General features: G+C 31.8%; 1 protein-coding gene across 5 annotated transcripts in view; it reads left to right on the forward strand.

Moving 5' to 3' along the window:
* Positions 1-15,687, forward strand: part of nab (NGFI-A-binding protein homolog) — a 53,235-nt gene extending 37,548 nt beyond the window's left edge. For 4 of the 5 annotated variants that reach the window (XM_040716301.2, XM_040716299.2, XM_040716302.2 and 1 more), the window contains exons 4-9: positions 1,153-1,460; positions 1,536-1,844; positions 1,906-2,205; positions 9,969-10,162; positions 14,280-14,400; positions 14,473-15,687. In XM_040716301.2, coding sequence (XP_040572235.1) covers positions 1,153-1,460; positions 1,536-1,844; positions 1,906-2,205; positions 9,969-10,162; positions 14,280-14,400; positions 14,473-14,718 — 1,478 coding nt within the window. In that variant the 3' untranslated portion in view covers positions 14,719-15,687. Of the gene's footprint in view, positions 1-1,152; positions 1,461-1,535; positions 1,845-1,905; positions 2,206-9,968; positions 10,163-14,279; positions 14,401-14,449 lie in introns of all 5 variants that reach the window. The other variant, XM_040716303.2, reaches the window with a different exon arrangement.
* The last annotated feature ends 467 nt before the right edge of the window (positions 15,688-16,154 follow it).

Genomic DNA, 16,154 nt, shown 5'->3' on the forward strand with positions numbered 1-16,154 from the left:
TAAATTTTTCTTCAATATCTATGGATTTTTGAATTTTTTTGTCAATAACTTGGAATTTTTGAATTTTTTTGTCAATAACTTGGAATTTTTGAATTTTTTCCCGAAAATAAATTATATTTGTAATTTTTATACAAAAACTTTAATTTTTCGTCAATAGAAATGGATTTTCGGTATTTTTTTTCAATTACTTAGAATTCATAAAATTTTTTTATTAAAAATTTAATTTTCTTTCAATAGCTATGCATCATGTAATTTTTTTTCCAAAAATTTTATGTTTAAAATTTAATTTTAGAAACTTTTTTTAATGTTTTGTAAATAGCTATGGATTTTTGAATTTTTTGATTAAAAAAAAAAATCTACAAACCAATACCACCCAAAAAAAAAAAAAAAAAAAAAACCCATATAGATAATCCTGCGGGTGCACCTGATGTATTCAATGTTGTCTTATTTATATAAATTATTTCCGTTATATTTACAGTGTGTGACAACATAACTTATAAAACAATTTTTGTAAGAAAGAAAAGTTTTATTTTTATTTGTAATCATATCAGATAGGTAACTACCCTCATTTTTCCCATTTGTACAATAATTCGTTTTTTGTTGCATTTTTGAATCTACAACCTATACCTTAAAAAAAACTTTGAGACACGGGAAAATAATCTTGTAATTTAAAAAAAAATCAAATTATTAGCGAAAAAACAAACTTACCTTCCAGAGCCTTGGAATCCGGTCTGATCAGAATGAAGTATAGAAACTTAAAATTTTGAACAACTTTTATTTCATTTAACTGACTCCATTTTTGAAATAAATAACCTGTCCTATGCGTTTTTATTAGCGAACTATAATATTATATTATATAATTTTCTGCCATTATGTCAAAACAATTTTTGGGCATATTTATTTTCGACGGCAAACGCACGTTCCTCATTACTCATCACCCCAGATAGCGACTGATTATATTTTAAAGAAAACTCTAGAATACCTCCTCTATAATGACACCACGCCCACTCACTACTACTTCTACAGCCTGATTACCACCCATGATTATTTAATCATATTTTTGTCGGTGAAACGTTTCAAATATCTACAAATATCAAATATCTATCTAATATCTAACCGATATCTAATTTGTATATATGTTTATATTTCTAGGTTTATTTTCCTTGCCCTTTGGACCACTCTGTACTTTCCCAAGTCCATTAAGAGGAGTGGGCCCACCTGTCATCACTACTCCAACTACGACACCTCCTCCATTAAGATCTGGTGGCGTGGATTCTCCCATCCCATCTCTTAGTTCTTCATCACAAGCCTCTTCGCCTCCTCCATCATTACCTTTGTTGACTTCATCTGCTAATGGTATTTCCCTCAGTCAAAATTCTGCACCGTCATCTCCGGGCTCAAGAGAGAATAATCTTGTTTCATCTCCAATCTCAGGGTCCAACTCACCCACCAACTCTCAGGTAAAAATAAGTAACTGTCTAGAGAAAATAAACAATATATGTAATACTCTCTGTTACTTATATTCCAATATATAGAATGGAAACTCCTCTGGTGACTATCCACCTCAACCCATATCTCCCCATCCGCAAAATCCGGTTTTATCAGAGTATCAGATACAAAAAATATCACAAATTGCGGATCTCATTGTTAAATCCCTCCCACCGTCTTTCCAACCTAAGCTTCCGAATAAGAAAAAAATTACAAAGGAGCTTGAAATCAAAAACTACGTTCTGTCCATGTCTGACGACGATCCCAAAAAAATGGAGGAAATACGAAAATTTTCTGCCATTTATGGTCGATTCGACTGTAAGAGAAGACCTCAGAAACCACTAACTCTCCATGAGGTAAAAGATAATTGCAAATAATCTACGAATCTACATATGTATATATCATCATTCTATTTAGGTCTCTGTCAACGAAGCATCGGCACAGCTCTGTTCCAAGTTGCCAGCTTTGTTAGTTCGACGTGATGAGCTCTTTCCCCTGGCTCGACAAGTTGTACGAGACTCAGGCTATCAATATTCCAAGGGACATTCTCGCTCTCAATTCTCAACTGGATTTCCGTCTAAACTCTTCGGTGGATGCATCTCTTCCGTTGCCGATAAGACTAATAATGGGTCATCATCAGTGTCAAATGGAAATGAGATTGAGGCCAAGAAGATAAAAATGGATCCCTCTGAATCTGATTCTGAAATGAAAATGAAGGTAAGACTGGCATTAATATTTACTCTGATTTGGGGCAACTATATTTCAAATGACTACATTATAGTGGTGGTATTACATGATTTTCCGATATAAAAAAGTCTATTTAAAAAAATAATTATTATGTACCTTTATGGGAATTTTGGATCTTGTAATTTTTTTAGAAAATAAATTTCAGATCTTATCTCTATTTGGCTCCTCCTTTGGAATATTTTATGACTTTTCTTTATTTCCTTCTTTCTATTTTCTTTAGAAAAAAATATTTTTTGACTTTTTAAAATGACTTTGTTCTTAGAAAGGGTCAATCCTTTCTTACATTTTTATAAACTTTAAAAAAAAAAAAAAAATATATATATAGGTAGAATAATATCCATTTTTTTCTTAAATAAAATATATTGAATTTTTACTCTGAATTATTTTTCTAATTTAATGCCCCTAATTATAAAAGAATCCTCACTAGGGGGTGGGATAGCCTCCTGCCACTGATTGTGTATACAAGTAGAAATTGGAGTTTTGTGGAGCACTAGGGTAGAATACAGGGGTGAGACAAATAGTAGTAGTGAATTAAGATCAGCTGCTGGTTAATCGATTTTGGAGTGAGAAAATGAATTACTGCTATTAAGAGGATAACCTTCAAAATTTAGATAAGTATTCGTTCAAGGGAAATATTATAAAATTATATGTTAACAAATAATGTATATCGCTAGCATAGTACCCGATATTGCTGGTAGTTATGAGGCATCGATGAACAGACAAAATTGTTTAAATAATATAGATATGTACTGTTCTTTTCTTTTTTAATATGACGCGTTTAGCTTTAGCTGTATGAGTTCGTTTTATTGGATCAAGTATTCATGCAGTTCTAAGATATTAAGCACAAGGTCAACAAATGAGGTGTCGACAGACATATAGACTTTGCTTAATTAATATTGAAGATGCATTTATTATGCATTTTAAAAGGATTGCACCAAAAATAGGCGGGAAATGAACAAAAAAAGAAGGGAAAATAATAGCACCCACCGTTGTTCCTTTTCTAATCTGTAAGCTCCTATTTTCTTCTACGTTTGGCACATCCCTTATAAGTAAGCCATAAGCAAATAAAACTTCTTAGTATTTTGTAAGTTCATTCTCTTCCATGGATGAATTTGAGAAGGAGAATGAAGAAAGAAACAAAAATAAAGGAATCGTACTTTTCTATTTTTGAAAAATGATAATAATAATAATAATAAATATGTTATCAGATTTCACTGATAAGATTCCAGCATTTCATAGTATATTGTATGTATGTACTTAATTCCTCCTGAAGTAAGAAATGCATTAATTTAAAAAAGAAAACGCTGAAGTAATCAAATGATAATCTTCTATTTGATCAACAACAGACACCTCTCTTCGATTGATCCAATTAATCTTAATATGTAATATGAATTCTTTATTCCTTTAAATATTATATCCTACCTACTAGTTTTGACCCGATGCCAATATTTGCGGTAACGACTCCAATATTGGTATTTTAATTCTTTTTTTTTTTTTACAAAAAATATACTGACAAACCCAATTTAATTGTGTCATCACATTAGGTGGATTTGTCAACAGTGTGGGGAACCTAATTGGGAACATTTAGCCATTTTATCTTTCACATCCTGGTTCTCATAAACCACAAATTGCCCTCGTCTACAGCCAACGTTGTCTCTATATGGCCCCTAAACGTCTTGCACGACGATATCTCGAAATATTCCGACATATTAGCCGAGTCCCTAGCAACTGTAACTTTGAGATCTGCCACATTTCTCTCAACTTCGCCCCACACGGCATAGTCGAAAGGCAAAAGGTCAGGCGATAAAGGAGGGCACATTTCCTATTTCCAGAATCCCCCAAGTTTATTTTGCGCACAAATGAGCTTCTGTGTGATGGAGTGGAAGTCTTCTCCACTCTTCTTAAGTTCTTGGAGCAGAGAATGATATGACAAATATCTGTAGCTGAGAGTTGAGCTTCTCCACTCTTCTTAAATTTCTTGACAGTAACCACAAGTTTCTTGGAGCAGAGAATGATATGGCAAATATATCTAACTGAGAGTTGAGCTTCGAGAAGATCTGACACACGCGGCCTCTTGTTGAGGGATCTATAATTTTATAAATAAACAAGTCGATGACTCAGAAAATAAATATAAAAATAGCCCCTAAATAGTATTCTTCCTACTTGTCTTAATGTGCCCCATAATGATATAAGTATTAATACCAAAATTGTGAAGACTACCTCATAAGAAATTACTTGTACGACTCCTCGCACACCCCCAATATAGTAGTAAATACAAATTGACCAAACAGAAGTTTAATAACATAAAAAAACAATTGAAAAATGTGTATCCCTGTAGTCCTCGGTCAACGAACGATTCGACAAATGATTAAATAACTACCACATAGACCAATAGATGAACCTGCTTTTACCGCTCACTTTGGAACTTAGACTGTTGAGTAGAAAACAAGGACTGACAATATACTTATGCCCCTGTCGCACGTCCCAGGATATTATTGAGTTAATAATAGTGAACAATGTTGCCAGTGCTTTGATGGAGTCTGATGGGTCGGGAACACCTTGCAAGATCTTTTTGGGCTAATAACTGATAATAAATTAATAGAATGCACAATTAAAAGGAATGAACATGTGAGCTCCTAGCTACCCGGATCTTAATCCCTTGGACTATTATGTATGGGCCTTCTGAGAGAGAGAGAGGCTAATAAATATGTACATAACACTGTTGACTCCTTGGAGACGCCATTCGTTAGGGGGTTGCCTACATTTACATGGAGTTCCTCATTAAGGTCTTTGACAGGTTGGTGCTCATTGTGACTTCACTATGGAATTGATGAATTAATTTTGGGAAAATAGTTGTAATATACATTATCCTTAAATTTTCCGGATTTAAATTCCGCACCCTGTACACCTATTAAGTAGAAAAATAAATTTGAATTTTCTCTTGATTCTTGTTTAGGAGTGTTTATGTCAGTTGGAAATCTGTTGGAGGAATGATTTTGTAGGATTTTAGGCGTGAGATTTTTCTAAATAGTGATAGTTAATTTCTGCTTCTACTCCTTGGACACTCTTTTTTTAAGAATGACATTGCACAAATGAAGGTATACATATGTATATTTTGAACTCGCAAAAATATTTTAATTTATGTTAAGATGATCGTGTGCCAAATTTTGTAAAAATATGTAAATAAACATTAGAGTTAATCTAATTACCTTAATTTCTTGGATTTTCTAACCTATTCTCTTCAATGTGACACCTGGTGATAGAAACATGTATGCAAAAAATTAACGAAATCAGAGGTGGTCCTGGGTGGCCACAAAGCGATAGTACTCTGCATTGGCGCAGGAATTTATTTGAAAGTGGGGGGGGCAAATTATATTTATATCATGGTAAAGTCATCGGGGGCGTGCGTATATCCGTTTGACTTTTTTGACAGGATTTTTTTTTTGTAAATGCCAAATTGTTTAACCCTTCGTTAGTGAACTGTGATTTTCTATAGCCAAATTTTATAAATATTCATATGGGCTGAAAAGTTCCGTTCTTTACACATAGACAGCACTATTTTTATTTATTTACATCATCTTCAGTGTGTAACAACCTTCAAAAACAGCTGTCCAAATTTCATGACAATCTGTTCTTTAATTTGTGAGTTATTATGCTAAGTGATACGTTACTTTGTTTATTTCCAAAACAATGGATCAAAGACAATTTCGTGTTTCCATTATACGTTACTTCTTGATGGGAAAAAATTCAGTTCCAGCTGAGCAATGGGTTGAAATTGGGTTTGTTTTTTTCGCTTTATGAAGCGGGGGCTCCATAAAGCGAAAAAAACAAAGAATATTTTACTTTTCACTCATTGTTTTCGATCATTTGTTTTGGAAATAACAAATGTAGATGCGTCCCACTTAAGACTATAACTCACAAACTAATGAACAGATTGTCATTAAATTTTGACATCTGTCTTTTGAAGTTTGGTACACACTGAAAATGGGACGAATTCAAGAAAAATAGCCTCATCTACCTGCGAACCTTGGTATTTTTCAGCCCATGAGTTAAAAGAGCTCCGTGACCACCCATGCTAACACATACAATATCGTTCATTGTTTGCATAGATGTTTGTCTTAGCAAGTCTTGAGGTTGGAAACTTTTGAGATTCCCTCGAATATACATATATTGTGGTGCATATTTTGTATGAAAAACTCACAGCATATCTCCATTCCTTGATTTCCTCCCTGAGGATTGAAAGTTTTTTTATTTCATAATCTTACAATGTTTTTTTTTTTGTTTTTTTTTGAAAATTCCTTGTTTTTTTCTTATTACCCCATGATGCTATATATATTTTTTTCCACACATGTTATGTGTGTATTTTTTTGCATCTATAGGGGGGGTTGTGCAAATTGCATGTCTGACTTTTATTTTTATGTTTGAAGTGCTCTCGTCATTAAATGGTTGTTGATTCCTCCTTTTTCCTTACTTGTCTGTGAGACTGCCGTTATTTTATGATGGTGTCGTTTTATTTTGTAGCCATAATAATATAGACACATACATGATCTTAAAAAATTTCACTCATAAAAAAATATTTATATATTTGCAAAAAAAAAAAAAAAAATAGTATATCGTTAATTTTCTTTTGACCCTAACTTGCAGAAAAATCGTATCTCTATTCATCCCGTCATCACAAAAGCGAGCTATTAATATTTTTCTCAAAATTGAGTGTGGAGTTCATTTGTATTCTTCTATGACAAACTATCCTCCATTTCCATTATAAAGTTTTTTTTTATATTTACGGATCACATATGATTTTTTACACACCATTATATTTGTATTCATTGGCGAATTATCGTAGATTTCTATCAATCAATGATTATGATTTACCCTTAGGGTACGTCGCAAATAGTTCTTAATTAGGCAAATTGATCGTCACTCTACAAGAAATAGATATTTATAGTTAGTTGTGTAAAAAAATGAATAAAAGATCGACAAAAAGCGTTTTCCTTTCGACCAATTTTGACAAAAAGGTGCATTCTAGCCCCATAGCCACGGGCCTGGCTAGTTTTGTGTTTAGTCCTTGTTCAGGTGTGAAGACTAAAGTTCTTCCTAGTTCAGTCCTATATACCGATCCTAAAATTGATAAAGTTTGGTCCTTGATAACGTCACTAAACTTTATTTCTTCTTTATTTAATCAGTTCTAGTACTGAGAACTAGTTCTTAAGCACTACGGTCTTAAGAACTGATAGGACCAGTCATAAGGGTGGACTGGACATAAAAAATAAGGACTGACAAAGCACTAGGCCTGTCTACTGGTGTATTGAATTAAATGAAAGGATATGAGACGTAAAATTATAACTTGTTGAGTCTGCTTATATAAGTTACAACTTGTACAGAAATCACAATTTATACATACAACATAATTATAAAAAGGAGAAAACTGAAAGTTCGGTCCATCAAAGTATCCATTAATGTTCAAATAATTCGTTAATTTTAATTATTCCATTTCTTCGGCCCCGAGTTGATATGATATTACCAGTAGAAGGCTCATTCATGGAATCACCCCTCTTTGCAGCTCCTTCCTCTTTTCATTTAAATTTAAGTCTCATGATAGAACGGAATACGTGAATCTGACGTGACACGTAAATAATAAACAGAAACGGAGTGAAAAAATAAAACCCTTTGAATTATACAATTTATGTATACAGTATACAATATGTGTACATATTATTGTTTTAGCAGATGAGGGATTTTTTGGAAAAAAAAAAAAAAAAAAGCTAACAAGCCCCGCATTTTTAATTAAGCTCTCGCATTTCATCCAATAAGTTCTGTTTGTGACTGACTATGTATATAAGAGTAGAATAAAAAGATTGATAAGCAGATGGTGAGGGACAGGATTCTTTTCTGTGCATGTTTTGGGTAGACAAATACTCAACTCCACATAACATTACATATCCACCACTGTGTATTTTTGCATAAATACTCAGAATGTAGTAGTAGTAGTATTCTCAGAGAGAGAGAAGATGGCACAAAACACACCTAACATGGAAACTCTTTTAATGTATCAGTTACAATATTTTGATATATATATGTACAAGATTTGTAATATATAAACTATATTCAACTGCGTCTTTCACACAAAAAATATAGTTATTTTTAAAATTTCGCAAAATGCTTGAAAAGGTGATAATCGTTTAGTGTCAGGTTTGGACTATATGGTGAGTACGATAGAACCTCCCATTCAAGCTCTTGGAGCTTCTAGTGTGTTTTTAGAGATGTGTGTGCCTGTTTTTCTAGATTTTTTTTTTTTGTGTGTGTCAAACTCGTCTCTTGGCAAAAAATTTCACTTTAAAACTTTTCAAAAAAGTTTTTATTGAATTTGTCCCTCCTAAAAAAAGTTATTTGGCATTTAGATAAAATTGTCAAATATTTCTCAAAAATCTAAGTAACGGACCTCCCCATCAGTAATTTTAATTACAAACTATTCATTTACGCTATCATTTCATTTTGAGCTATTATAATTACTCATCTATTTTGTAGATACTTAGTTTTGGGCATTCTGAGCATTTGGTCCATACAATGAGCCTCTGAATACTTAGGAATTTGTAATTTTTATTTAAAAAGTTAAAAATTACATGATTTATATATATTATATGGATAAATATGTATCGGTTACTAAATTTTGTCGCCCCTTCCGAATTGGATGTAAAATTCATCCCATTGAACAATCTTTTAAAAACGGTGTCATTGTAAATCAATCTTCTAAGAATTAATAAGAATAAGTTATATTTTAATGTACGATTGTACATTTAACTTCTTTTGATTATGCTCTTAGCTAACGAATTACTTTTTCACAACATTGTTTTTTTTCCTTCTTTGGTTACTTTTAGGTATACGACTAACCTACCTATATTACTGTTGTGGGAGCCATTCTGCTTCTTGTAGCTATACTTGTAGCTCATGAATGGTCATTAATTTATTTTAACACTCTTGATAAACTCTGTTTATAGAACACTTATGTCACATTGATGTTTTTATAGTCTTAAGGTATTACTGTGCCTAATACTCTTCTAGTTTTTGTTTAATGTTCACATTTTGATACTACTAATCGGCGTGTATTCAATAAATTAAGACTTGTTTATAAAGGACGATACTTAAAATGGTCATTAAGATAGTGAGCAGCCGACGTGGTCATCCTACTTAATGATCATAATATCATTATGAAGGATCGAAAATGCAACAACATCTGCTGCCTTCGCCTTCAACATGGCCTCTTAATTTCCTTAATCCATTATTAATTATGTACATCAGGAGCGTTGCTGGCTTTCATTATTTGGGGAGGCTTAGTGGAAATGAAGGTAGAAGAAAGGAGATACAGAGAGGGATGTAGAAATAGACAGAGAGAAGGGAAATGAGATTTTATTTCGGTCAAAAACTGACTTTAGAGGGCCAAAAAATTTTATAGAAACATGCTTGATTATTTGAAATGTCTACTTGCTAAATTTAAGACTGATATGATCATTTTGGGTTCAATAAGTGTAATAAAAACAAGGACCGACTTTTAAGTATGTATAATATATATATATTTTTTTTTTTTTGGGGGGAGGACTTCAGTAACTTTTATTTGGGCTCTCCCCAAGAGCTAGTGACGCCACTGATGTACATCAAATGATTAATAATCGTTATGTGCGTCATTCAAAGTAATACTTTGACGACCTGATTTATTATTTCATGTTTTGTTTTTTCAGGACTCTTGGGACGACGAAGAAGTGAGTCGAATAAATCAAAAAATGTCGGAACTTCAAAAGGCTTCCAATGAAGCCAATGAGTCCGGGGATTTATCTCATCTTCACTCTATTAATCAACAACTTGATATTCTTCAGTCCAAACAAGCTCAGCTTTTTCAACAAGAGGCTCAAGAAGAATATTCAAGATTTATTAGGTAAATCACCGACCCGTTTTTTATTTTTGGTTGGTATATATATTGTCTACGCACATTCAAAGCGACTTAAGGATTTTATAATATTATATATGTACAACCGTTGGTTCGCACAAGGGAATGGTTTAATTTTTTTATTTTAAAAAGGAAAAAGAAAAAGAAGTTCACATATATTTTTTTCCTCCCTGCTTCAACTATTATTCACTCACAGAGAGAAACGAGGGTAATTCCTTATGTATATACATATATTCAGCCGTTTTTAAAAACAACTATTGGACGGTTAAATACAAAAATAACAAAAATAAAAATATCCACCTTTCGTCCAATAACTATAAAGAACCATGAAAGAAGTTCAAGCCAATTTTGAATCCTTCGATTGTTATGGCGGTTTATATTTGAACTCCTGGGAAAAGTTGCGATATGGTAAAAAAATAAGCAATGACAAATTTTAATGCCCCCTATATTTTCAAAGTTTGGAAGGAGACAAAAGTCTCTTCCAAACTTGAATTAAGATTAAAATACAGTATGGATCATTATTTCGCATTTATTAATTATGACAGACATTATTCTAACCTATAATAATGTTATTCTCTTAAAGCTACCCGATGGAGCTAAAAAAGAGAATAAGTTAAGGAAATTTTGATCTTTTCTGTCTGAAAATGTAAAAGAATTATTTGCGCTATACACAGATAATCAAATTTTCCTAACTTTTTTTTCTTTTTTTGTTCTGTAGGAGAATGTAAAAAAAAAATTAATAACGCTTTTTCTAGGTTAAAAGATTGTCTATCGAATTTATTTTATGCATAATAACTAAAAATGTCTTTTTAGTATAGGGTCATTCCAAGCCGAATATATCACTCAAAAACAGCACCATCTTTGATTATTTTTTCAAATTTGGCACATATTTTAATATTAGTTAAAATCTAAAAATCCAAAATTTTAGCATTTTTTTGTCCTCCGATTCAGGATTTAGAGGCTTCTAAAGTTTTGGTCTTAACGCGGTCTACTCTGTTTTTAAATCGCCGTATTTCGAATGTTTTTGAAGATATCAATCTACTAGAAAAACCATTGAATAGATAATTGTTTTATTCTTTTCTTGTATTTTATTGTATAATCCAAGAGAAAGAGTTTTTATGATGAGGGTAATATTTTAACCTAAAATTAAATATGTCTATTTTTCAATTTCACTCAATTTTTTCTCACTTTCTCTTTAAAAAACTTTGTATAGGTTAAAAATTGTACTTTCAAAATTATTTTATACAAAATTGTCTTTTTAGTATTTCTTATTTACTAAGTAAAGAGTTTTTGTCGCTTTTTATGATGTTAAAGATGATATTATAGGACATTTTCAAGCCATATCACAATTTTTCCACACTAGCCATTATATAAATTCGAAAAAAGTGTAACCCCCCTACCCTGTATCCAATTTTATGTGTCTGAGGATGATGTTGCAAGAAAGAATATATCTATTAAGAGATTTATAGGGACTCTTAAAGGAGTTTATTAACTCATTTGACCTACCTGTACCATCCCCAAAACCACCTGCAATTTTTATATATATTTTATGATAAAGGCAGTCTAGACACAATGATGAGGATGAGAGAATAAATAAATAAATGAACGTATGCACTTTTTTGAAGACTTTTATGAAGAAGTCTGCTCTCAAAGAAATGACTATTATCTGTTGCATTCCTAAAGCAGGATTACTCATTTACCTTCTTATACTTCTCTCCCCCCTCCTTAATAACAATCCTTCTCCTTAATTATGAGTGACTGAAAAGATAGGCAGTTTATTTTATTTTTGTGCAGATATATTCACCCAGGAATGGTCGAAACCCCATTCTTTGTTGTATTTAAGTGTAGTAGGGTGGTCCTTATAAATTAACCTTTTAACTCTCAACCTTCCATTTTATTCCCTTCCTTATAAAACGTGCAATATATTTTTGATTCTAATATAGTGTTTCCCAACCTGTGAGCCTCGGCCCCCTTTGGGGTCGTTCGTTGATTTTGAGACGAATACACCGTGAAAAATATATTAAGAGAGGTATATAAATTTATACTGAAGGGAAGTCGCCGGATTATATACATATATAATTAGTAAAGTAATTTTTTTTTTTTTGATGATGGATGTCGAAATCCATATTACCAGAACGGAATCGTTGGAACCACCGTTTTGCTGTTGAATTCGATATTGTATTAGGTCTATAAACAGCATTTTTTTGCCGGCGCATACTTCCAATTAAACAGACCAAAGCTGTACACAACAGACATACATTAATTTTCTAATAGTCAAATCCGTTAAAATACATATTAGAGAACTTTTTGTGAAATCTTCATTTGAATGTAAATTTCCCGCCCCTACGCTTAAGTTCTTGAATTGACTTTTAAGGTCTCGTTGGCTCCTGTTATCGTTGTCTAAGAGATTTTTTTATTTATGTTTGAGTAGCTGAGATCAAATAGAAAAAGAAATAGGGGTTATGCATTTCAAATTTTTGAGAAAAATGTTCATTTTACATGTCTTGGGACACCCTAATATATCTATATATATATTTTTTTTTTTTGAGGGGGGAGGGGCTTGGTTTTTTAATAATTTTTGGAAAAAATTTCAAAAATTAAAATTTTCCAACCATTGCATAATTATGGTTGAATGACATTTTCTTTATTATTAAAATGAAATCCTTAAACCAATTTCTTTATTATAAAAACGTTAGCAAATGTTTAGAAATTTACAACTTTAGTAAAAAGTTTATAAGCCAAATACGCCTACCTCTGAATGTCGCTAAACGTTACCATTTTTGGGAGATCATGAATATATTTTGACTATGTGAACCGATTGAGAGGTTAAAAGAATGAAAATACAAACTTTTTAAGTATACAATAAGAGCCACACTAGATGGCCTTGTCGTTATCTTTTCTTGCAATATATATATATATATATATTTGAGTTTTTATTGGTTGCCTCAATAATTATGTATATACTATAAAGGCAAATACCATGATTCCCTCATGGTCCCCATTATTTTATGTTCATGTCCTCATGTATAGGAAAAATAGAAGCGAAGAATAATAAAATAAGAGCCACTCAACCAATCAACTCTTTTATGTGATGTGTAGTTACTATAGAGACTCTAAGGAAAGAGGAGACAAGCCACGGCGGTACATCACTCAAAACAAAAATAGACTCTTCATTTTGTTATCAGCTGTCATTTATCCTATTTTGTGTTCTGAACAACCTTGATTGGTTGAATTAGAATTAGTTATTGTTCAGCTGCGAACAATTTCCAATAATCATTCTACGATAGTTCCATAGTTAGGACCGTTTTTTCTGAAAAGAAAGGTTGTGTGATATAATAAAGGTAAAGACGTGAAGCCGGCTGAAGTAATAATAAACAGAAAAGTGTGTATGTAAATTAGGTTCACTTATTCACACACCCTTGATCATAAAATGATTAGGAATGGGGTTTTATAGAATATAAAACTGTTATGTTTATCTACAAAAATAACATCCCTTAAAATGACGTGATTCAAAAGATGAACATAGTGCACTCAGACAATTTTAAACCTCTATGAATTCAAGGTAATAATTTCCCCCTCCCCTTTTATGTTTGTCACCTCTTTCTTTAGAGCAGGGATCGGATAACTTTTTTTAGTATTGCCCCAAAAGAATTTAGCCCAATCTAGGGCAGGGGCGTCGTCAGTATTATATATATTTTTTTTTTTTGGGAGGGGGAGGGTGGACTTTTCTTAGAAAACCACAGCATAATTTGATCGAATGTCCTTCTTTTTTTTTTAATCTCTCAATCCCCCCTCCCCCTTCGGACGCCCCTGTAGTGGTATGAAGTTTATTTCATTACAGTAGTAAGTAAAATTCCTTCTTCATGGGATGGAAATAACATCTACTACCATTACCCCAAAAAAATTTCAATATTTAATTTTCTGCAAAAAAAATACCTTAATTCGGAAGGGGCCTACAGCCCCTCCATCCCACCCCCTGTGGACGCCCATTAGTTATGTACCATTAGTAAAATATTCTTTCAAAATCTCTAGTACCCCTTTGAGTGCCTCCCTATTTGTGAACCACTGATCTAAATATTAACCATTTTATATTTATTTTTTATAGCTTCAATTCACGCCATTCTGGAAACTCAAGTGAAGGAGAAAAAACGGACGACGATAGTTGTCAAGGAGGAGTAGATCCCCTTGTCAATAATAGTTCCTCATCCATTAATCTAGTTAGTAATGTATGTCTCATATTCTTTTCACTTAAAAATGTCTTAAATTGATGTATAGTTATCAAAAATTTTGTATTACAGATTTTGTCCACAAGCGGAGGTCAAATTATAGCAGTTCAAAATCCAGCTCTATTCATTCGAAATCAAGGACGAGAAAGCTCCTCTCCCGTCTCTTCCATTATTCCATCTCCAAACAACACTTCTATTCATTCCATCTCTACTCGAGACTCTCCGCCCAAACGTCGACGAAAGAGCTCTAAATCTTCTCCAAGTAGCGTCTCGAGTAGTAGCAGTTGCAATGGACTTAATCTTAGGGAAAGCCTATAAAGAGGCCTCCTCTTCCCAATACCCCGTGCATGTTGTGATATTTTTTTTTTTTTTTAAGAATTCTTTGTAGAGTATCGATTTGTATTTAAATGAAGAACGAAAGATTTTGTAGAAAATTAGAAAATATGAACTATCCATTCACACAAAAACGCAAAGTAATTACCCGGACAAGCCTTGGACTTCAAATACTCAAGTATATTTGATGGCAATGCTTTTTAAATAACATAAATATATGCTACATGTAACGTGTTGGCACTCCAAGTGTAGCAAACAAAGATACTGCTTATTATATATTCAATATATTTTTTGATAAGCATTTCATGCTTTTAATTATTTCCCTATTTTTTTTTTTTTTTTTTTTTGCATTGCAAATGCATTTTTTTTTCTTTCTTTAAGTTATATTTTTTTATATATATAAAATATTTTGTCGTCGTCTCATCCCGCATTGCCTGGTCTCTTTAATTCTTCGGATTTCATTTTGTATCTCGATTTATTCATTTGTATTTTTTGTTTGACACAATTTTTATACAATAATTCGAAGATATTTTCTATTATCTAGTACAACTTCATTAAATAATTTGGATGACAAAAGTCATGTAAAAACTAAAGAGAATATTCGATGAACACTAGAAAACATGATAAATTTCTTGGATCTCTTCAATTTCTTTAGCAAATGAAAGAAATAAAGAAAGAACTTACTATTTATAAGAAACGCATTGATTAATGTAATGTACTTCTGACCCTGTGATATATAATATTATAATATATCTATCTATACATGTATGATGTACGATATTTTGTTCTCTCTCTAATTGTCGTGTTTTTTATATAATTTTTTTAACAAAAAGATGTGTAACTTATTATTAGTTCTTAAGCCTGGTGATCTATTAAATACTTCTATATTTGAAACATACTTAAAATACGTAAATATGTAACGTAAAAAAATAAACATTTTTTTGAAATACTAAAGTGCAGTGTTTAATTATTTATACAGAGTGGGGTACCAAAACTTGCAGTATCATTTAATTCAAATTATTTTTAATCACGTGGTTTCATTACGCAAACAAACAAGAACTGAAACAAAACAAAAGTTTTTTTTTAATCCCATGTCTTTAAGTTTTGAAAATGTTGTAGTAACAACCATAAAGGCTATATTTCGCCTTAATATATAAATAAATGAGAATTATAGGTCGTTTTTGTAATTTTTGGTTAAAATTGATGTTCTTTTTGAATTTTTTAATCAAGATATGAAATTTGTATTATTAAAAAATGCATTAACTGATTGTTTTCTGTTGGAAAAATGATAGAATCATCCCCCAAATTTCAATGCATACACCAAAAAAATCTCACTATGTAATTAATTCAAATCAGAAACAAAGGTTTTGGAACATGACTTTAATTGTGTTTGGAGAGGATTTTGTTAATTTTATGCAAAA

Source organism: Lepeophtheirus salmonis, chromosome 7 (genome assembly GCF_016086655.4).
Source record: "Lepeophtheirus salmonis chromosome 7, UVic_Lsal_1.4, whole genome shotgun sequence".
NCBI lineage: Eukaryota > Metazoa > Arthropoda > Copepoda > Siphonostomatoida > Caligidae > Lepeophtheirus > Lepeophtheirus salmonis.